Source organism: Dendrobates tinctorius, unplaced genomic scaffold, assembly GCF_039654945.1.
Source record: "Dendrobates tinctorius isolate UK_male_01 unplaced genomic scaffold, ASM3965494v1 ptg000060l, whole genome shotgun sequence".
In the NCBI taxonomy this organism is placed as follows: Eukaryota; Metazoa; Chordata; class Amphibia; order Anura; family Dendrobatidae; genus Dendrobates; species Dendrobates tinctorius.
In genome coordinates, this window is record NW_027361728.1 from 84,987,623 (window position 1) to 85,012,548 (window position 24,926).

Sequence of the window (24,926 nt, forward strand, 5' to 3'; positions counted from 1 at the left end):
TAGAGCAATCCCACCTGTTACATAATCACGTGCACAAACTAAGGTAACCAGAGTGCAATAACCCTAATGGCCACCGGGGGGAAAACTACAACTGAAATCACCACAGTGCAATGACCCTAATGGCCACCGGGGGCAAAACCACCTTTGGCACACAGCCAAAGGAAAAAAAAGGTTACTTTGTGCATTTAATCTGTCAGATCCTCCCTGGATCATGACACCATCACTGTTATCAGTGACAGCAGACATAGCCTGATGGGAGCAGTAGTCTCATCGGCCCACACCAGCTATTCACTGCAGGTCACTGCTGCGCTTCACAGTCAGATGCGGGATCACGCTGACATCTGACAGCATGATCCTGCAACGCTCTGACCAACAGTACCAGCGGTAGCATTACCGCGGGTGACAGCCACAGCTGCGGGATCATGCTGACATTTGTCAGCATGATCCTGCAGCACTCTGACTGATGGCCTTACCGGCAGTAGCGTTACCGCCGATAAGAACCACCGCGACAGTGATTCCGATACTGTCACACAGATGACAGCATGGGAAACACCATAGAAAGATGGTAAAACGCAAGACAAAAGCTCAGTAAATCCAAAACATATTTATACCTGCATTTTTTTTGATTTGACTGACTAAATTGAAGTCAATGGGTAAAAAACACTAAAAATACGCACAAAGAATTTGCATACTGCAGAAAAAATGCACTGCAAATACTCAAAGGAAAATTACTGATCATGTGAACAACACTTCAGGATTGTCATTGAATTACCTTGCATAAGGATTCCATTGGGTTTTGGACCATTTCCGCAGGGAAAAAAACGCAGCGAAAATGCATCAAAAACGCATCATGTGCACATAGCCTTATTGTATGCATCCTACAACATTGTCAGGCACCAGTTCACTCTTCAAAAAAGGCAATGTTTAGCTTGGCATGGGAAACAAATTGTCATTATATAGGATTGAGCGAAACTAGAGGGATTCAAAATCCAGATAGGAAAAGACTCTGTAAACTGTGGATCGGCTGAGACTCAGGGATCCCAATGAAAGATATTTAGGGAGCAAGTCTTGTCAAAAGTCCAGCCAACCAAAAGTATACTCCATGTGGTTGGACTTTCAACTACTTTTGTATGTTTTGGAGCACAAAACAGGAACATAGTCTGCGTCTGGGGATATTGAACCTTCTACATCTGTAAGATCCGATTTATCTTTTTTGCCATATTTAGTGAGTATTAGAAGAGTCACTTGTACCCAGACTACCCACCTCTTAAGGCTCTTTTACCTAGGCTTATGTCTCCCTGAAAAATGGTTCCAGATCATTGGATAATTTCAAAAAAGCAGCGATTAGCTGATGAAGGAGACTTAAGCTATTATAGCACTGCTGTACATAGTAAAAATCAATGCCAACTGTGAAGTCCAGGCACAGAGGCATTCAGCAGGCCCTTGACTGTTACAGCAATACATCAGCTCCCTGTGGTCATGTTGTGGGGGGCAATGGGCATTCAAATTAACACCCGGGCATTGCTTAATTACTTTGTCACTTATTGACAGCAGCATTTAAAATATTAAAATATTAACAGCACTGATCAATACTGTTAAAGACAAATGCCATCTTTTTAATACTGCCAGTATCTGACCTGTGAAGAGAGCTGTACTCCTAATCCTGCTCCAAACATCCTGTCATTCTCAATGATGTAAAAGTACATCAAGACGTGTTAAGGGGTTTAACACACACAGTCTTGGCAATATCAATGTGAACTCCTCATATAAACAGATTTTAACTAGTGGTAACAAACAGCATGTTTACCCCTTTCCCAACATCAACTGTACTTGTACGTCGCAAGGTGGGAGTGGGTGTATGGAGCGTGATCATGAGGTGAGCTCGTGCCATTCATAGCAGATAATGGCTGTGACTTACAGTCAGGATCTATTTCTAACAGCTGACTGTGCACCGGCGCCTTGCCTGCAATTGTTAAACTGTTAATTAAACCCATTTTCCTGATTAGAAATAAAGATTTTTTTTTTAAAAGTCCAATCTAAAAGATTTTTTTTTAAAAGTCCAGTCTATAAATTAATTTAACCAGATTGGTATCAATAAAAATGGCCAATTCATGTCTTCCCAGCAGCCATGACAAGGCGATTCTCTTTGCTGGCAACCCAGCCTAATGTGATTCCACTTCCTGGAGTACTCGGTCAGAGAATATATGCACGCAAATATCAAAAGATTGTTAATTAGTTAGTTATGGCTGATGCATTCCCTGTATCAGCTTTTATAGTGGCACCGATAGTCTTAACTGATTGGTTGCGCTAAACCATGTGATCTGATAGCTGCAAGATATTATCTAGAAGCATGTGTAGGATGGAGGAAAAGTTTAACTGACAGGGATGGGGGGTGACCTGCTTCTTGCAGCAGACAGATACGAGACTGACTTTGTATTCAACAGGTCCGTTTTTATTGGACGTCCTTCAGACAACCACAGCAATTCATCACAGCAGTTTCACACTTCTCTGTGTACAGGCCCGGGTACCTTCACTTCCTTTGTTACTATAATCGTGGTGTCCTCTGTGGCTCTTTTCACTGTGGCTGCCCTAGGCCCATCCACCACAGCGCTTCACCAGTCTGAGTACACCGTCCGTTCAATACCTCCAGGCCGTCTTTGTCTGTGGCTACCATTCTCTGCGCCACCCCCCGTGACCGCCTCAACTGTCAGTCCTCTCTGGAGCCTTTCTACTGTCTCTGTCTCCTCAGCAGAACTTCCTCTCTAGTGTGCTCCCCTCGCTGACTGAACCTTCCAGAACCTTCCCTCAGCCTTTTATACTCCCAGTCCTGGTAACTCCGCCCACTATCACCTGACAGTTTCTCTGACCAATGGCAGTTATTCAGTCCCACTCTTACACTCTCCACTGCCCTCTAATGGACAAACTATCATGCTGCACCCTTTTCTCTTTATCTCAGCGGTTTCACACCTACACTGCGCTACACCTCTGCCTCTCACAACAGGCAAGTCTGTCCGTCAGTCCAACTTCCCTACACATGCACAACTGCACTCGTCATCATGTGAGCTCTCTTTTGCTGCTATAATCTTTAGTGATAAATTAAATGTTGTTTGTTTTTTTTTTGTTTTTTTCTAGCAATTCAGGCATAGAAAAGAGCAAACTGTTCGACGTCACCTGGGATCTTTATTCAATTTGACACAAATTCAATTCACATCAAATTGATTCACTCATCTTTTGTCAGTTTCATACAGTGGGGCAAAAAAGTATTTAGTCAGTCAGCAATAGTGCAAGTTCCACCACTTAAAAAGATGAGAGGCGTCTGTAATTTACATCATAGGTAGACCTCAACTATGGGAGACAAACTGAGAAAAAAAATCCAGAAAATCACATTGTCTGTTTTTTTTTCATTTTATTTGCATATTATGGTGGAAAATAAGTATTTGGTCAGAAACAAAATTTCATCTCAATACTTTGTGATATATCTTTTGTTGGCAATGACAGAGGTCAAACGTTTTCTGTAAGTCTTCACAAGGTTGCCACACACTGTTGTTGGTATGTTGGCCCATTCCTCCATGCAGATCTCCTCTAGAGCAGTGATGTTTTTGGCTTTTCGCTTGGCAACACGGACTTTCAACTCCCTCCAAAGGTTTTCTATAGGGTTGAGATCTGGAGACTGGCTAGGCCACTCCAGGACCTTGAAATGCTTCTTACGAAGCCACTCCTTCGTTGCCCTGGCGGTGTGCTTTGGATCATTGTCATGTTGAGAGTCCCAGCCACGTTTCATATTCAATGCCCTTGCTGATGGAAGGAGGTTTGCACTCAAAATCTCACGATACATGGCCCCATTCATTCTTTCATGTACCCGGATCAGTCGTCCTGGCCCCTTTGCAGAGAAACAGCCCCAAAGCATGATGTTTCCATCACCATGCTTTACAGTAGGTATGGTGTTTGATGGATGCAACTCAGTATTCTTTTTCCTCCAAACACGACAAGTTGTGTTTCTACCAAACAGTTCCAGTTTGGTTTCATCAGACCATAGGACATTCTCCCAAAACTCCTCTGGATCATCCAAATGCTCTCTAGCAAACTTCAGACGGGCCCGGACATGTACAGGCTTAAGCAGTGGGACACGTCTGGCACTGCAGGATCTGAGTCCATGGTGGCGTAGTGTGTTACTTATGGTAGGCCTTGTTACATTGGTCCCAGCTCTCTGCAGTTCATTCACTATGTCCCCCCGCATGGTTCTGGGATTTTTGCTCACCGTTCTTGTGATCATTCTGACCCCACGGGGTGGGATTTTGCGTGGAGCACCAGATCGAGGGAGATTATCAGTGGTCTTGTATGTCTTCCATTTTCTAATTATTGCTCCCACAGTTGATTTCTTCACTCCAAGCTGGTTGGCTATTGCAGATTCAGTCTTCCCAGCCTGGTGCAGGGCTACAATTTTGTTTCTGGTGTCCTTTGACAGCTCTTTGGTCTTCACCATAGTGGAGTTTGGAGTCAGACTGTTTGAGGGTGTGCACAGGTGTCTTTTTATACTGATAACAAGTTTAAACAGGTGCCATTACTACAGGTAATGAGTGGAGGAAAGAGGAGACTCTTAAAGAAGAAGTTACAGGTCTGTGAGAGCCAGAAATCTTGATTGCTTGTTTCTGACCAAATACTTATTTTCCACCATAATATGCAAATAAAATGAAAAAAAAACAGACAATGTGATTTTCTGGATTTTTTTTTTCTCAGTTTGTCTCCCATAGTTGAGGTCTACCTATGATGTAAATTACAGACGCCTCTCATCTTTTTAAGTGGTGGAACTTGCACTATTGCTGACTGACTAAATACTTTTTTGCCCCACTGTATGTAGTTTTTTGGTGCAAACACAAGAGTCTATACAAAAGAGAGAAGATTCTTCCGTTATATGTTTCCTTCTTTTTTTGATACAGTTCTGGCTTAGGCTCAAAAAAAATCATGCTACATGTGTGATATCAGTCTAAATGATACACCAAATAATTTGTGCTGTTGCCTAACCACACTACTCACAGTAACCAATGGATGCCCAAATTTTAAGGTAAATAAAGTGGCCATTAGCCATTTTGGGTTGGCATTGAATGGAACAGTGTATTCAACTGCATGTGTGGTCTCACTCTTATAGGCCAATAACAAGCTATATACATAAAAAACAACATTGCTAAAATATGGGATGGGTCCCACCAGTCAAGCTAAAACCACCATTTTAGGACGAGTCCAACTAGATAAGCCAAAAGGAATGAAACTAAATTCCAAGATCTCACCAACTAAGGATGGGACTCACCAGTTAAACTAAGAGGAATAGCTCACTTGCTAGAACACACAGGTTGATAATTCAAAATCATTTAAGGGAAGAATGACAGAAGTGATGGGAGGTGGGAGCTTACAATTACACATTACAAAAACAACTATAATGTAACAAATGTAAGTATAATGGTAATAAGAATAAGAATGAAAAAGATGTAAATGAGAAAGGACAATACATAGCTTGCTCTCAAAGATTTCACAGACTTTGGCATCAATGACAAGAAAGATTTACAACATAGATTTGAATGAAGCTCATTTAAGTACTGTATATCTGATGGAGTCACAGGACATAAGACAACGGAACATAAAGTCAAAACTACAAACTGTATATAAAGTTCACAAAAATATAAAGTTCAATAAAAAAAGGACAAACATTGAACAGCTATATATGCAAACTTAACACAAGGTGCTAATAATATACTGAACATCACAGATCTAAAGCTTAAGACATCCTAAGACAATACAAAGACTGTATTTAGAACCCTCGCAAACACTTTGCATGTGTCATGCTGATGAATCTGATTAAGTTTGGAATCTATTTTTGTACCAGCAATTCCCCAGAAGTCCGCTAAGAAAAATAGATTCAAGTTAATGCAATATTATATGTAACATTAAATTTTCATAAGCTTTCCTGAACCTTCAATTGAATTCTTCAAAAATGAAATTACAGAGCACAGAATGTTCCTACATGACACAAGGATCGAACTGTAACAAACAATACACTTGTAGTTCAAGAGCACTTCAAGCAGAAAACAAAGTCTCTAAAGCGATTTGCACAATAATTACACTCCTGACTGATGTGTATTCGTCCTAAACAAATAAATTGTGTTCAGAAGGCACCTATGGAATGTTCTTGAAAGTGAAATTGAAAAGGATTCACCGCGCTAACTGAGAAAAAAAAAATCTGCATGTGGAAGAGGGAAATATACAACAAAGTCTGACAACTACACATGGTTAAATAACCATGTACAGGGCTGGATTAATATAGCCTATCATCAATATCACATAGACCCAAAAGAAAATTTATGACCAAAAGGCAGTGATGTCATAAAAAATATATTTTTTATTAGGACATTATTAAAATTCATATTGCCAAATATCAGACAAGGTGGAATTGTACAAAAACTTACTCACATAACTCATACGACGCCCAGGGACTCAGAGAGACAGTTATATACAATTAATCAATAATCCAAAGAGATGCCGCTACATAGGTACACACAATTAATACCTGTACCTACGTGGAAGAGGGAAGTATTCCCTTGAAACGCGTTGGTTTTGTGCATCTTCTGCGCCCTGGTCCTTGCTTCCAGTGTGACGTCACACAAGCTCCGCCCCCACCACTCGCCGTGCCCCTCTGCGTAGCTTCTGGCCGGAGCGCGCGAGGTGCCGGCGTCTTCCACGTGCAGCCGCAGCAGCTGCAGGATCAGTGCTCCAGCCGAGCACCATCACCCAGCCTTCCTCACCGAGCACCAGCCACCCCAAGTAAGTGCACCAACCCAGCACTTCGCTTCCACAGCTGGCCTAGCCTGTCATTCACCCACATCTATCACACAGGGCCTGACCTCCAACCGCTCTCCATCTGGATCAACTAGCGGTCACTAGCAGGTTCACCTAGCCCAGCACCTCATTCCATCAGCGGACACAGACTGCTACTCAGCTACCCATCTATAACCTTAATTCAGCGCTTCACTTCCAGCAGCGCTCCTAAGGCCTCTTTCACACTTCAGTTTTTTACAATCAGTCACAATCCGCCAGGTTTTGAAAAAAACGGATCCTCAATTTTTTTTTGAGGATCCGTTTTTTTCCCCATTGACTTCCATTAATGGCGGATTGTGACGGATTGCCGTCCGTTGCATCCGGTTTTTTTGAGGATCCGCCAAAAGTTGCTGTCCGTCACCATCCTCAAAGATTTCAAAACGGAGCTTGCAACGTTTTTTTCTCTGGCGGATCCTCCAGACAGTCATTTAACCCGAAATTCTTTCTGGGTGCCGGACCAAAAAAAATCTCTCTCCCTCTCCCCCTTTTCCAGGCTGCGATTCCTTTAAAATTCTTCATTTGTCGGATCCGTCAAAAAAACGGACAGGTGCCATCCGTTGTCATCAGTACTAAAACGGATCCGCCATCCGTCCTTTTGGCGGATTTTGACTGATGCAAAGAACTGAAGTGTGAAAGAGGCCTAAGGAATCAATCATTTAATACTGCAATTTATACTATTGCACGGTAAGTGCAGCTTCCAGTTACTTAACTATTATCTCTACATCAGGCCAAACTTGTCATTGTTACTTCTTACTGTCACTGCTATATCCCCAGTTAAGAATCAGATTATTCTGGATCTAAAATCACCTAAATCTGACATCGGTATCATTCACCATTGGACCTGGACATACTCAAGTGAGTACCATCTGTCCAGGTAGCAGCTTGCTACCTTTTCTATTGGTCAGTACAATCCTAAAAATTCTTACTACTTTATCCTGCAGTTTTTCCTATATACAGATCACCAAACAGAGTGAAGCATCCCTGACATCAAGTATCACCTCTGTCCTTGGGTTCCTTCTCACACCATTAAGTGAGTATCCGTGTAATCAGATTTTTTTTTTCCTCAGTTAGCGCGGTGAATCCTTTTCAATTTCTGATTCAGCTCTTTTTAACAGGCACCGGCACAGAGCCTGTTTTCACCAGCCGCTTCTGGGATCTTTTACACATTTTCAAGTGGACTAGCGCCAGTGTGTTTATTGTTACTTGTTTTAATGTTCTAGAAAGTAATAGTCCTGTTATGCTGCACTGTAAAAATACATATACAGTAGTTTTTCCTCCTTTAGTTTCCAGCATAATACTTCTTAATTCCTATTTTTCCAACTAAAGAAAAAAAAAGAAATACGACCATAATAAACAAAAAAAACAAAAAAACAATCCCAATAATTCTTCACAAAAATAGAAAAATATTTATTCCAATGATGCCCAACAGCATTCATACAGCCCTTATGTGCAGGGCATGGCAAATGTATAATGTGCAGTCACATTGCACAAGATAAAAATCGGTATGTGAGCGGTCTGCTCTGTTACAGAAAAGAGCTTGTTTTCTTTCTCCACTGTTATGGGGCACTGCGGTATCTTTCCCATCATCAAAATTTGTGCTATTCGTATTCCTGTGTGAATTTATGTTTTTAGGCTATGTCTGTGGTCTGTGTGCACTTCATATCTATATTAATAATAATAATAATAATAATAATAATAACAATAACAACAACAACTCATATTATTCAATTTAAAAAGTTTGGCTTCTTCTGTCAAACTTGTTTTGGGGTTAAAGAAACATGCCTGATAAACATTTTATCCACCAAAACCTTTCTAAAAATGCCTATAAGGAATTGTATTGATATGAAAATACTTACCAATTACCACCTTCTTCAGTTTCCCGTGCTGTTGCATTCTTTTTCTGGGTGACTTCAAATCAGGCTTGACGGATCACACTGGGGTTTATGTGTGAACCGGAAGTCACTTTCACAATGTAAGGCTTTGGAGACTCATTCTGAGTCTCTATAGGTTAACAATGGTGGAAGTAGCATCGCCCTATACAGTGGTTCCTGTGAGAGCCGATAAAGAATAGGAGCAAGCGGACGACCTAGAAGACGATTGGAGCAATGCTGTAAACCGATGAAAGATGGAGATGAGTATTTTAAAAGGGATGTCCTCTACTTGCATAACTCCTTTTTATTCCTCATGTTTGAGTCCATTAAAATAAAAACACCTACACTCACCTCAAGTGCCGGCAGTGTCGGCACTCATGTTCCTGAGACTCACGTGAGGTTGTTCCGTCACCTGAGCCCAATCACCGCTGACGTCACTGTTCTCACCTTCTGACATCCTTAACATCAAGTGGTCAGAGAGCAGCTCAGAGCTCATAACAGCTGATAGTGGGGGGTGCCAAGTGTTGGTTCTATCTAATATTGATGCCCTGTTCTGGGCATCATGATTTGTACTGGAGTATTACAATATATAGAATAAGTGATTATGCCTACGCAGGTTCAAATCCCATATGGTGACTAAGAAATACAGTGAAAAAGGAAAGGAGTCAGTATTGGCAAAATCAGTAAAAGTATGATATATGAAAATATAAAATTATGTAACGCATTAGGTAAACGTGAAAAAAAATGAAATACCAATAATGTGGTTTTCCAATCACTGCAAGCCAAAATAAAACGCAATAAAAAGCGATTAAAACATCATGTATGCCTTCATACATCTCTATCAACAGAAAGCTAAAAAAGTTACAGGTCTCTCTCAACCTAATTTTTTTTACAAAGTTTTCAATTTTTTTAAGCCACTAAAATAGACAATTTTATAAGCTCGGTATCGATGTCATCGTACTGACCTGGGGAATCGTGATACAAGGTCATTTTTACTATAGAATGAACTCTATAAAAAAAAAATCTGCAATCGAGGAATGTTGGTGTTACTTCATCAATTCAAGAATTTTTTTCCCACTTTCAGTATATTGTATGGTAAAATGAATGGTGTCATTCAAAACTAAAATATCCCCGCAAAAACATGCCCTCATACGGCTATGAAGATGGAAAAAAAAATGGCTCTTCAAAGAAGAGCAGGAAAAAAAGTGTAAAAACAAAGATTGTCCATAGCAGGAGAGGACAATTAAGGTTTTAATGTTTCCATAGATACTAGATAATATAGGATATGCATTACAGTGTGTCCGTATAGTCATGGTGCACTTTTAACCAGTCACTGGAAAGCAACAAAAGATGATAGAAAAATGAAATCTGCACCAAATAAAAGAAAAACTCTCCCAGTTTCATACCTATTCAGTGCAGGTCAATGTGGCTCCATTTGTTGCCTTACACACATCTAAATGATCGTGACGTTCTTGCCAACGGCCGTTTCGCGATTACTCGCTTCTATAGGTCCTGGACATGGAATTCATGTGAAATAAAGACGCACAGTTTTTCAACTATATTGGTGAGTGCTGCATATTTCTTCTTTTTTGCTTCACGTTGAAACATTCATGTTTTTTCATGCAAGAACTTCCATTTTTTGACTGAAATATATACCGCAATACTTCAGATAAATAGCTCCATCTGTTAATGTGGTGATTTGTGTGCCCTAGTTTGCCATTCATCTGTTTGCTCTTTGCTGGGATCATAGTAACTAAGTACGGTTAGTTATAACAAATTATAATGATTATATCTATATATATATATATATATATATATATATATATATATATATATATAAAGCTGAGTGTATAGCCCCACCCACTCCACATAGCCACATTCACTATATTATCCCACATCAATCATCCCATCAGCCAGAGCTACCGGACTACTAATATCCCACATCGTCCCGTCAAAGCCACCGGACAACTACCACTAATATCCCACATCATCCTGTCACAGCCGCCGGACTACTACCCCTAATATCCCACATCATATCGTCAGCCAGAGCCACCGGACTACTGCCTCTAATATCCCACATCATCCCGTCAGCCAGAGCCACCGGATTACTACCCCTAATATCCCACATCATCTCATCAGCCAGAGCCACCGGACTACTACCCCTAATATCCCACATCATCCCGTCAACCAGAGCCCCTGGACTACTACCCCTAATATCCCACATCATCCGGTTAGCCAGAGCCACTGAACTACTCCCCCTAATATCCCACATCATCCCATCAGCCAGAGCCACAGGACTACTACCCCTAATATCCCACATCATCCCGTCAGCCTGGGGTCAGAACCAGAGCACTGAGTGGAACGGACCTAACTTCCAAACCGGGGATCCGTTTAAGAAAGGCCTGGCGTCAGAACTAGAGCACTGAGTGGATTTGCCCTGACTTCCATACGATGATCCCTTTAATAGAAGCCTGGGGTGAGAATCAGTGCTGAGGGATTTACCCTAACTTCCATACTAGAGATCCCTTTAAGAGAGGCCTGGGGTCAGTAACAAAGCGCAGAGTGGATTTTCCTCACTTCCATACAGGGGATCCCTTTAAGAGAGTCTGGGATCAGAACCAGAGCGCTGAGTGGATTTTCCCTGACTTGCATACCAATGATCCCTTTAATAGAACCCTGGGGTCAGAATCAGAGTGCTGAGAGATTTGCCCTAACTTCCATACAGGAGATCCCTTTAAGAGATCCTGGGGTCAGTACCAGAGCATTTGAAGGCAATTGCCCTGACTTCCATACAGGGGATCCCTTTAAGAGAGGCCTGGGGTCAGAACCAAAGTGTTGGATGGATTTGCCCTGACTTCCATACCAATGATCTCTTTAAGAGGGAAGATGTGCCTATGGGACGGAGGATGTGTGATGGGTACATAGGCACGGGAGGGGGGATTCAGTTCTGTCATGTGCTCTGTGCTCCTTTCTGGGGGGCAGACAATGGCTGGGAGCTTATGTTCCCAGGGATGCTAGATTTCTCCCACCATGTCAGTGTCTGCTGAAGTGTTGTCAAGTGGAAAAACTTGCTCATAGCAACCAATCTCAGCTCAGCTTCTTTTAACCAGCTCCGGTGAAATGAGAGATGGTTAGTGATTAGTTGCATGAAAAACTGTTGCTCATAGCAACCAATCACAGCTCAGCTTCTTTTGAACAGCTCTGGTGAAATGAAAGATGCTTTGTGATTGGCTGCTGATACACACACATTCATTGTTATATATAGAGATTATAGAAAATGTAGAGTTTTTTATGTATGTATACCAATTTTACTTAATGTGGCAATTTTGGGTTGTTTGCCATCTTGATTCCTTTTCCATTCCAATATAATTCACCTAATGCAAACTACATTTCCCATAATGCCTCATCACATCACTCTTGCTCCTATGTCTTGCAATTACTAATATCAGTAAAATAGAATTTGTGCTTGGCAACAATCTCAATATTGGTAGTAAAACCTTGGCAAATGTTAAAAAAGTGGGTATACTGTATTGTTTCTGGGGTGTTGACAAACACAGCGTAAATTACCTAGTTTGGGGCATTTGCAATATTGGTACTGTCCCCGGATACAGTGCATACGACAGATTCTCAGTGTATCCTATGTGATGCAACTTCAGCCCATGCCCCCATCTCCAGATGGAGATAAGTTCCTCCTTGTCAGTGCTTCGCGTTATAAAGCGTTATAAAGCTTCATCTCGGAGAAATAGGAAGGAGATTCTGCACACAGCACTACACAGATGTAGGCAGGGAGTGTGGGTAATGTGAGCTTTTGAACTTAGCAGCTGAGTACAGTATGGTATACCACTTCTATTTCACAGCTCTCTTATTTCAAGCAGGAACAATGGGTATATTTATGAAAAAGTGACAGAGGGTAGAACTGGGTGGACTGGGTCTGACCACCTAGGAGGGATAGGTGGTGATGTCATCCTGTAGTTTACACAAATAAGAGGCTGACTTCCTGAGTACACATGATGGTTTGTGGTGGACTGCAGCTCGGATAACAAGGCTGATCATAATGATGGGAAGGAAATATATGGATGTAAATTGTAAATGAGCTGGGATTAAACAAATTACAATCTTAAAAATAAATAGTGGTGAGTAGGTATTACAGGGAGTGCTAATTTAATAAAACTGTCTTGCCTTTTTGCAGTTGGATTCATAATTTTGTAGAAGTCAGTAAAATTAAAGTTATGTTCTTCAGCTCTCCTTTACTAAGCAAAATCTTGCTAAATTCCCAATTGTATAAGTATTACACGCACACGTTGAGGATTTCATTGCGGATTTTCCGCATGGATTCTGCAGAATCCGCAGGTAACTGACCTGCGTTTTACCTGCGGTTCACTGCGGATTAACTGCACATTTTCTGCGGATTTCACCTGCGTTTTTACACCTGTGGATTCCTAGAATGGAATAGGTGTAAAAACGCTGCGGAATCCACACAAAAAATTGACATGCTGCGGAAAATAAACCGCTGCGCTTAAGCGCTGAATTTACCGCAGCATGTGCACAGTGGTTTTTGTTTTACATAGGTTAAAATGGTACGGTACACCGCATGAGATTCTGCTGCAGATCCGCAGACGAATCCGCAACGTGTGCACATACCCTAATTCTTAAAACTCATCTGAACTTCAACAATATGCTTTACACTGTCGGAGGTGTCATCAAGAGGTCAACTGTAACCTGTGAGATTATCCGGTAAGTATACAATTACCATACAGCGCCCATACAGTATACATGAATGCTTAGGCTACTGGTATTAAAGTGATTCTCTAGTTAGGTGTTTGAAAACTGGTTTCCTAAATCACAATATCTGTTACAAATTTCAAAAGTAGTGAAAGACTGGTAGATTTCAAACTTTGCTAGTGTATTTTCTGTAGCTTAAACTGCAATGTTATAAATACCTTATGTTTTAGACTATAAGACATACTTTTTACCAACAAAAAAACTTGCCAAAAAGTATGTGCTTCTTAAAGTCCGGCAAATTTTTCTGATCGAGAATACTGACACAGCATCTGTCATTGATTTACCATGACAGAGAGGGGTCAGAAGACCAATCTGTCTGATTTCATGTACTCCTGCACTGATTAGAAGCACTTCACTATCATATCAAACAGTGCAGGTTTCTGTTAGAAGTGCAATGATTAATCTGTTCAGTTGAGCATCTCTGAAGTTTCCCTGCTTTGATGATCTCAGCTGTTCAGTGTTGGTAACTTCCCTCTGATATATATACTTGCCTCTGGTTATCAGAATTGCCAGCTAAAGTTTTATACTGCCTGGTGTGGAGTTGAAGGTGTTTGAAGTGAGGTAAGGAGGCGTTTGGAGTGTTGTTCTAGAGACTGTTGCTTGGTGATTTGTCTGTGTGTACAGTATATCCTCATCCTCTCCTGTCTGGTTGTTCCTTCCTTTTACTTTCCAGTGTTCCACTCTGTTGTTTGTGAGTGCATATTTGTATGATTGGTATTTTCAATTATGATTGTACGTCTGCCCTTGTGAGTCTGGTTTGTGTATTGTTATATATAACTACTCCCCACTTCCCTGGGTGGGGGAGGGGATAGATAAGGGCTGATTCAGAAGCTCAGCAAGGTATGTGGACCCAGCATCTTCACCATTAGAAGTGATCTGAGTAGCAGGGATAGCAATGGCACCCCTAGGTTTAGGGATAGGGAAGGAGCCCATAGCCCCAGGATATTAAACTACAGTCACATGACAGCATCCTTCTCAAACAAAGAGAACTGCTCTGTTTCGTCCGACCCCACACTGATTGTTCTTGTTGCTGCAAGGCAGGAAAAAGCTACTGGTACAACATGAGAAGCTGAATGAGCTCTCAGGTTATGTGATCTGTCTTAAGCCTGGAAGGAACTTTAAAATGTGGTAATATGTACAGTATGATTGTGTATGTGTGTATGTACCAGGGATATGTGTGTTTAGCAGAGTTGTAGCAGAACTGTGTGAGTTGATGTAGCTGAGCTGCGTGTGTTGATGGCTGACTTTTGTGTTTTCGTGCATGTAGCAGAGCTGGGTGTGTATGTAGAAGAGCAGTGTTAATATGTAAAAAAATGTAGCATGCATGTACTCTACATGCAGCAGTGTTGTGTATACGTGTGTGCTGCATATAGTGTAGATAACGTTCATGCTGTAAATCTAGAATTATATAATACAGTTATTGGTGAAAGTGTTGAAACCCGTGAAATTAATTCAGAAAATCAAGTATTTCTCTCAGAAAATTATTGCAAATACACATTTTGTTATACATGTTTATTTCCTTTGTGTATATTGGAACAACATAAAAAAAGAGAAAAAAAGGTAAATTGAAAATAATTTCACACAAAAACTCAAAATATGGGCTTGACAAATCTGTTGGCATCCTCATCTTAATATTTGAATGCACACCCTTTGGAATAAATAACTGTGTACAATACAAAATAAAATTGTGGTACCGTGTTAGCCAGAAAAATAGATGTAAATACTTATGTCCCCCCAGAAAATTGAGAAAAGTATTCAAGGTGTGATACCTTTATTGGCTAACCAGAGAAATTATATTTGCAAGCAAGCTTTCAGGGCTCAAAAGGCCCCTTCATCAGGCTAGATTACAAGTGAATGAAAGCTTGCTTGCAAATATAATTTCTCTGGTTAGCCAATAAAGGTATCACACCTTGAATACTTTTCTCAATTTTTTGGGGGGACATAAGTATTTACATTGAATAAATAACTGAAATCAATCCCTTCCTATAACCATCAATAAGCTTCTTACACCTCACAACTTGAATTTGGCACCACTTTTCTTTTGCAAACTGCCCCAAGTCTCTTATATTTCAAGGGTGCCTTCTCCCAACAGCAATCTTAAGATCTCTCCACAGGTGTTCAATAACATTTAGATCCAAACTCATTGCTGGCCACTTCAGAACTCTCCAGCACTTTGCTTCCATCCATTTCTGGGTGCTTCTTGAAGTATGTTTGGGGTCATTGTTCTGCTGGAAAACCCATGACCTTGGACACAAACCCAGCTTTCTGACACTGGGCACTTAATTATGACCCAAAATATTTTGGGAATCTTCAGATTTCATGATGCCTTGCATACATTCAACATCTTTGAACCTCCATCATATTTGTTCTTTTCTTTCTAGCCTCATTCTGTTTTTGGTAAACAGTAGAATGATGTGCTTTACCAAGAAGCTCTATTTTGGTCTCATCTGTCACACCACGCTTTCCAAGAAGGATTTTGGCTTACTCGCAAATATTTTCACAAACTGCAGTCTAGCTGTCAGGGTCCTGTCAGCGCCGGTGTGCAGCTTTCACTGAGCAGGGACTCACCCACACTGTAGGGGGGCCCGGGGTCAGGTACGGCCGGAAAGTACAGACAAACAGGACCTGGAGATGCTGAAGTTTAGCAAGCAGTGAAGGACCTATGGTCATGTGACTGCAAGGGGTGGGGCTTAGCATCCTGCTCCCAGAGATCGGCAGGACACTATACAGAAATACTCAGAGTCAGGCAAAACGGAGGTCATACACAGAGATAGCAGTAAAGTACCACGGATGAAACAGAATGGATAGTCGGGGCCAAGCAGGGGTCAAAACCAAACAGACATAGAAGGTACCAAGCAGAATCCAACAAGCAATATCCAGAGAACAGACCGAGTCGTACACAAAGTATCAAGCAACCAGAACACAGCACAAACACTCTCAGGGGTCAACACAACTCTGCCAAGGGCGAAAGTATAACTGACGGGGATGGGAGCTTCCTGAGGCTATAAGAAGCTTTCCCAGAACCAATGAGAGGCCACCATAATAAGTCCCAGGTGTGCAGGTAAGAGTCTGCACTGAGATCAAAACATTAACCCCAGAAGTGCAGGTCCACCAGCACTGGTATCATGACACTAGCTAGTTTATGTCTCTGTGTCAGCAGTGGGGTCTTCCTGGGTCTCCTGTCATAGCGTTTTATTTGATTTAACTGTTGACAGATAGTTCGCGCTGACACTGATACACCCTGAGTCTTCAGGACAGCTTGAACCTCTTTGGAACTTGATTGGGGCTGCTTATCCACCATCCGGACTATCCTGCGTTGCAACCTTTTATCAATTTTTTTTAGCTGTCCACGTCCAGGAAGATTAGCTACAGTACCATGGGTTAAATATCAGAAATGCCACCTGGTAGTCCTAAACTGTTAGTATCAGGTAAGTATAGTGATCACCAATACCAATTAAATAAAATATATATATTTTTATTAAGTTAACAAAAACTTATCGTATATACTTGTGTATAAGCCGAGTTTTTCAGCCCCTTTTTTGGGCTGAAAAAGACCCTCTCGGCTTATACACGAGTCATATACCTGAAAGCTAGCGAGGGAGGGGGAGCAGGAGACATGATACCCTCCTGGTGTCTGCATATCTGACTGCTACATCTCAGTCCCGGCGTCTGTAACTCCCTTCCTGTCTTCTTCCTGTGCGGTCACATGGTACCGCTCAATAAAGTCATGAATATGGACGTGTCTCCACTCTCATAGGTGTGGAGCCGCATATTAATGACTTTAATGAGCGGTACCATGTGACTGCACAGGAAGTAGACAGGAAGGGAGATACATATTACAGATGCTAGGACTGAGATGTAGAAGAGCAGGATATGCAGACACCAGGAGGGTGAGTGGCACTGGGGGAGGGTGAGCAGCACTGGGGGAGGGTGAGCCAGCCATGCCATAAGGAGAAGGGAGTATGACATTTTTTTTTAAATCGCAGCAGCAGCATTATTATATGGGACATATACGAAGCATGTTATGGGCCACCAATAACCTTTGTGCAGCATTGTATGGGGCATATATATTAATATTGAGCATGTTTTGGGCCACCAATAACCTTTGTGCAGCATTATTATATGGGGCATATATTAATATGGAGCATGTTATGGGCCACCATTAACCTTTGTGCAGCATTATATGGGGCATATATTAATATGGCGCATGTTGCATTTCCCACCCTCGGCTTATACTCGAGTCAATAAGTTTTCCTATTTTTTGTGGCAAAATTAGAGGGGTCGGCTTATACTCGGGTCAGCTTATACACAAGTATATACGGTAACTTGCAAACACAAACACTTATAAAAACAGGTCGCTCCAGGGACTAGCATTAGTGGACAAGTGCATGCTGCTATTGGCCTTATATAATAACATGGCTCTATGGTATAGAATAGATAGAAACAATGAATCCCATTAATATACAAATGTGTTAGGTGTCGGGTTCCTGCAGCTGCACAGCAGGAATCCAGAGCCATGCAGCTAGCGATCTCCCATTCCCCTCCGACCTCTGAGGGACCAACACAGCAATCTTGGCAATCCAGACGCCCTGTTCAGACCAGTTCTCTGGGTTTGGTTGTTGCTGCCACCTCTAGACCAGCAATAGAAGCACAGCCTGCTCTGCAGCAAGTCACTCCAGAGGCTATTTCCTCTCGACGCGCTACTGGGCATGCTCACGGGACGATCTCCCAGTGGAGATCGGGAGTCACGTGCTCGGGTCCTTCTGATCTGATTAGTCCATCTCAGAGATCTGGAAGGTCCCGGAAGCGCACGGCTATAAAAGGCTAGTATAGACTCTTATTGCTATCTGTGTGAATGATGATGAATGCATGTGCCTGCGAATGACTCATTAAGATCCCCTCCCTCTGATATTACGTGTGTGGATAGGGACTTAGTCATAGAGTCAGCGCCAGTCAGTGGCGCGCTACAGGCCAGAGTTCACATCTTACAGCACTAGCGTCTGACAGTGCGCCTACTCTTGGGCATTGTCGTGTGGCAGTTGACTCGGTCGCCGCGCTGCAATCAGCACTTGTTGGCATCCACGGTAGCGCCGCCGCACGCATGGTAGGTCTAGACGGACACTTACCCTGAGTCTTGGGCCTAGTCCTGTGACCGTATACCGTGTATGCACACAGCTGAGACCTGTGAGGTCAACAGGCTCAGCATTTACATTTAAGTTCTAAGCGTCTCTGTGGTGATAACAGAGTACACTCAATGCACACCGGGTGACGTTCAACCCGTGTGCGATATACCGCCATATTGTGCGTCTGCCATTATCTAACAGCGGTGTAACACCTACTGCACGGTGGACCCCGGGCGGCAATCGCACTTATTATTATTTATTTATTAGTATGTTCCGCCATCCCTAACACAAATGCATGTCAATAGAATGTTAAGGTTGCGGATCGCACTAAATATAAAATATAAGGAAGTGCGATCGCAACCCGGGGTCCACCGTGCAGAGATAGAAAACTGCTGCTTAGTAATGGCGGAGTAGTAAGTGAACACCGGCGGGTTACCCACTGACCCGGTGTGCACTGGGGCGAACTCTGTTACTCCACAGAGCCGCTGAAAGAAACGCCAGAGCCTGTTAACACCACAGGACTTGGCAGAAGGAGCGCATAGCGTAAGGTTACAGGACTCGGCCTTTAGACCGCAGGACTGGAATCCGTCTAGACCACTAGCGCTCGGCGCCGCGACTGCGGTGCCAGCAAGAGTCACTATAATAGCTAACGCGTGCAAGTGTGCACAGTGCCGCTAACACTTGCAGCGGTTTGATAGTGCCCAGCAGTGGGCGACACCAATGGATGCTAGTGTGCGAGTGCTAGGAGCACGGTGGCGGAAGCATAGCCACCTGTTGGTGCGGACTCAAATACCCTAACTCATGCGTATCAAAGGAGGGGGTAATTTAATGAGTTATTCACCAGATTCATGCATCCATCATCACACATACCAACAAACATTATGAGACTAAACTAGCGCATGGCCGAGCGGCCATGCAAACCTTTTATAGCAACGTCCTTCCGGGACCTTCCTAGTGGACTAATTGGAGCAGCAATAGGACCTGAGCATGTGACCTCAGAGCTCCAATGAGAGGACTTCCCACGGGCATGCTCAGTGGGCCGAAATAAGGACTTAGTCCCAAGAGCTGCTCGCTGCTGGCTGTTGCAGGTTACCATAGCTGGACCCTGTTTGGCAGCAGTAACCAAGCCAACAGAAGTAGACTGAGCAAGATGCTGGGAACGACGTCTCTGCTGAGCAGGCTCCTCTGCGGCTGGAGGAATGGGAGGCTGCAGAGAGCAAGGCCCGGAATTTCTGCTGTTCAGAGGCAAGAACCCGACGCCTAACATAGAAACACTACTATCATCTTATGCAGGCCAGCGGCCAATTAAATTGACTGTGCTTAGAGGAGTAGCGCAATCATCATAAAGTGTAGGGGATTGTTTACCAGAAATCAGGAGCCTGGGTTGTGTGGGCTGTTGCACAGCTTGCCACACACTACTTTATCCTGATATGCTTTTCATAACACTTCCTCATGGAGTGTGTCAGGGAGGGTGATGATGGACATTAAGTATTGGTGTGTATCCACTGAAATGTTATGTGATGCATCACATAAGGAGCAAATCAGTATAATTTGCTGTGAGAAGGTTGGATGAATATGGTGCATGACGTCATGTGCCCGACCCATCACAAGACTCGCGGCTTAAGGTCTTTGACCCAAAAGCCAGCAGCGAAGTCCAAGTTCCATAGGTTGTAAACTTCTTTATTATGTTGTGCACCGTGGATAAAGGAACATCAAGATCTCTGGAGATGCGTATAGAAAGAACACCGTGAGCACAACTCAAGATGGTGCTAAGGTTAGGTTCCCAAACCGTTAAAGCAACAAATATGAACCTAGCACTCAACTTAAAGGTATTTGTAAGGCGGTTTATTGTAGTACACGAAAAAAGACGTTTCGGTCAATGTGACCTTCTTCAGTTACGTGTGGTATATAGATTGTGTAGAGCTTATAGGCATCTATCAGAAAGGACGATGATGCTTTAGGCATTGAGGAGAATGATCTCTCTAAGGTAATGAGCTTGTCAGTATATAGGAGAGGGGCAAACGTGCCTCCAGATGCGGTGGACACCGGCCATCTCATGGACACCGCATCTGGAGGCACGTTTGCCCCTCTCCTATATACTGACAAGCTCATTACCTTAGAGAGATCATTCTCCTCAATGCCTAAAGCATCATCGTCCTTTCTGATAGATGCCTATAAGCTCTACACAATCTATATACCACACGTAACTGAAGAAGGTCACATTGACCGAAACGTCTTTTTTCGTGTACTACAATAAACCGCCTTACAAATACCTTTAAGTTGAGTGCTAGGTTCATATTTGTTGATCTCTGGAGATGGACTTGGAACCTTGAGATTGTTGATACTGTTCAACAAATTTAATTCTCAAGTCCTCAGACCGTTACCTTTTTATCTGGTTTCAGGTGTCATTTTCAGATTGCGCACATCTGTTATGCTTAAAATAAAGTTGTTTACTCACAATTTTTGTTTGAAATTATGTCTAATTTCCCTTTTTTCCTGTTTTTTTTGTGTTGTTTCAATACACACACAGGAGATAAACATGTGTATAACAAAACGTGTGTAATTGTAATATTTTTCAGGGAGAAATACTTCATTTTCTGGAACAATTTCAAGGGTGCCAACATTTTTAGCTATGACTGTACAAGCTGCAGAGAAACACTAACAAAAGATCTATTATCTCCCTATTCTACTCTAGAGAATGAAAAATAGTGATATTGACCATTTCACCTCTTTACACATATAGAAAAGTTTTAATTAGTAGGAAATACGGTACGTTTTTACTATATTCTGCTATGTAAACCTGGGCTGCATCTTATAGTGATGTGCATCCTACAGTCCAAAATATATGGTATATTTTGTAAAAGTGTTTCCCTCAAATCTTCTCCTGACTTCTTTTAGTCTCCGGAGTAACGTTGTGTACACTGAGTGCTTGGTCTCACATGTTCTTGTCTTCAGTTGACTACTAATCCTGGTTCCTTTCTTTGCTTTATTGACTTTACTTCTGTTCTTTTCTCCTGGTTCTTCACTGGGAGTAAACTTTATAAAATGATAATTACCATCGCTCCTACAACTTGCCAATCATGAACCTAAATGGAGGCCCTTCTCCTTCTGTACAGAGAATAGTGTCTGTTCCAGTCTTTAACATTTACTGAAAAGGGCTACATTACTCAACAGCAAAGCTTTGGAGGATAAACTATGTATACTGAGTTTGAGAAGTGGGCCTTTTTATGCACAATGAGTCCAGCATTCCCCAAATATTCTGGTAAATTATCCCACTTAGCAGATTATACGGTTTAAAGGTACAAATACAGGATTTATGGCACACCATAGTCTAGGCAGTACAAGAGAAAATATCTATCCTTAGAATTGACTTTAGCCTTTCTGTATAGTTACAAAGATCACATACCTGTATATTAACAATATTCACTGCTTAGAGTAAAGATGAAAATCATATTTAGTCTCCCACTATCTGCATATCTAATTGTGCATAACTAACCTGATTTGGAGCCATGTCAGCATTGGTGTCGTGCCACCTCCAAAAACCCACACTGTGAAGAAGACGACCAACAACGTTGTGGTGAACATCATCTGTTTCGGCTGAGAATCTGTATCTCGAATAGCAAGTGCAAAAGCTATGGCACCACGTAAACCTGTAGGAAGAAATTGTGTATAATTATGCGTTCAAAATGTGACATTATGTGATTTAAAAAAATAAATAAATCACATTTTGGGTGGTTTAAGAATAATAATAAAAACAAAACTTCTCTGGAGTGGCACCAATCCCCTGCACTCAGTACTGTGTCCCCCATCGGTCCCCTAGCATCAACATGCCCAGCTTGTCCAAACAGGAAGAAACATCTCTTTTCCAGTTCATACGAAATGTGAAGGGTGCAGCCAATCAGTGGCCACTCGATAGTCACATGACACCCTCTGAATAATTTTAATGCCAGAAGACATTGTACCAAATGTGGAGGAACAGGACCAGTCCCAAAACTAAGTTTTTTTAAATTTTTCTACACCACCCTGGTATCATTAAGTCTGCTTTTTAAAGTAGGGTACAACCCTTAAGACTAAACGCTCATTTAGTTATAAGTATTTAATTGCTTAGCATGCAAATTATATCTGCTTCAGAAGGAAGAGACTACGATCTCTATAGCGATACCCGGTAACTGCCCTCTACTAAGTCATTGACATTTAAAAGCCATGAAACATTAATAGCAACAACCTGTATATCTTAAAAGCTACGATAATTTGCTAAATATATTAGAAAAAGCTGCCTACAAATGGTTGTCTCTGGTTTGGTGGAAATACTTTGCGATTTTTCAAGGCTCTTTAATGGTTTGGACATTGACTTACAGGGTAGATCCCTATCGGTGTTACGAGAAAGAGAGTTTTCATCCTTAAAGGGAAGGTGCCATCCCAAAAATTTTTTTTCAGCAATTGAAAAAATGTAAAGAATTAATGTTTACATTTTCTTAAAAAATATCATTTGTTTTTAATTTTGTAAAATATGAAAAATAATTTTAAAAAGTTTGGCATTTCTACTTGTTAACACTAGGGGGAGCAGATACTGAAATTTGGCACACAAACCTAGTGTACAACTAGCTCACATTACTGTCCTGCAGTAATTATGGGCGTACAGTGTCCATGATGTTTGATTTTGATATATGATCATGCCCTAAAATGGATACTGTATGGGCGGAATCTGCTGACATGGGTGTGGTGTCAATCCTCTCCGCCCCTACTGGGTGCTTGCTAAGGGAAAAGAGAGGATGACATTTAGGAACACAGTGAGCAGCCATTTTCATGGGGCCTGCAAAGTTATACTGACTGTCTTTTCATGTAAAGTCTGGATCAGAACAGGTCACCAATCAGCAGAAATGTTTCCTGGGTTCCTGTGGAGCAGACAACCAGACGGTCCATCCATGTGTATAAAACCCTAGAATGGGTCCCCTTTTAGCAGATCACAAATACCACCGCCATATACTTCACACACAATGCCGCCATATAGATCATACGCAATACCACCATGTAGATCACACATAAAACCAGCAGGGTGACAGCAGCACAGAGTATTTCAGGAGAGCAGTATCACATGGCAGAGAATTAGATACACGGCTCAGCAGACAGTATCACACAGGATAGGATTAGGTACATGGCTCAGCAGTCAGTATCACACAGGAGAGGATTAGATACACGGCTCAGCAGACAGTATCACACAGGATAGGATTAGGTACATGGCTCAGCAGACAGTATCACACAGGAGAGGATTAGGTACATGGCTCAGCAGACAGTATCACACAGGAGAGGATTAGATACACGGCTCAGCAGTCAGTATCACACAGGAGAGGATTAGATACACAGCTCAGCAGAGTATCACACAGGATAGGATTAGATACACGGCTCAGCAGTCAGTATCACACAGGATAGGATTAGCTATATGGCTCAGCAGACAGTATCACACAGGATAGGATTAGATACACGGCTCAGCAGACAGTATCACACAGTATAGGAATAGATACACAGCTCAGCAGTCAGTATCACACAGGATAGGATTAGATACACGGCTCAGCAGACAGTATCACACAAGAGAGGATTAGATACACGGTTCAGCAGTCAGTATCACACAAGAGAGGATTAGATACACAGCTCAGCAGTTAGTATCACACAGGAGAGGATTAGATACACAGCTCAGCAGTTAGTATCACACAGGAGAGGATTAGATACACAGCTCAGCAGACAGTATCACACAGGAGAGGATTAGATACACGGCTCAGCAGTCACTATCACACAGGAGAGGATTAGATACACAGCTCAGCAGTCATTATCACACAGGAGAGGATTAGATACACAGTTCAGTATCACACAGGATAGGATTATATACACGGCTCAGGAGTCACTATCACACAGGAGAGGATTAGATACACGGTTCAGCAGTCAGTATCACACAGGATAGGATTAGATACACGGCTCAGCAGTCAGTATCACACAGGAGAGGATTAGATACACGGTTCAGCAGTCAGTATCACACAGGAGAGGATTAGATACACAGCTCAGCAGTCAGTATCACACAGGAGAGGATTAGATACACCGCTCAGCAGACTATCACACCAGACAGTATTACAGATATGCCCACACTGGTGAAACTTCCAGCCCCCCCCAATTATACACTAGACTATGGGCTGTATATGTCACTGTCCTCCTCAGACAGCCATAAAAGCTCTCATAAAAGCAAAGGTGTCAGATTACCGGAGATCACTGGGGCTGTGTGTGAGTGAGGAGG

At 42.2% G+C, this 24,926-nt stretch overlaps 1 protein-coding gene across 1 annotated transcript in view; it reads right to left on the bottom strand.

The window, feature by feature from the left end:
- SLC9A9 (solute carrier family 9 member A9) overlaps positions 1-24,926 on the bottom strand; it is a 1,175,932-nt gene that overhangs the window by 483,638 nt on the left and 667,368 nt on the right. Inside the window, exon 12 of the mRNA XM_073579113.1 lies at positions 22,140-22,293. Coding sequence (XP_073435214.1) covers positions 22,140-22,293 — 154 coding nt within the window. The remainder of the gene's footprint in view (positions 1-22,139; positions 22,294-24,926) is intronic.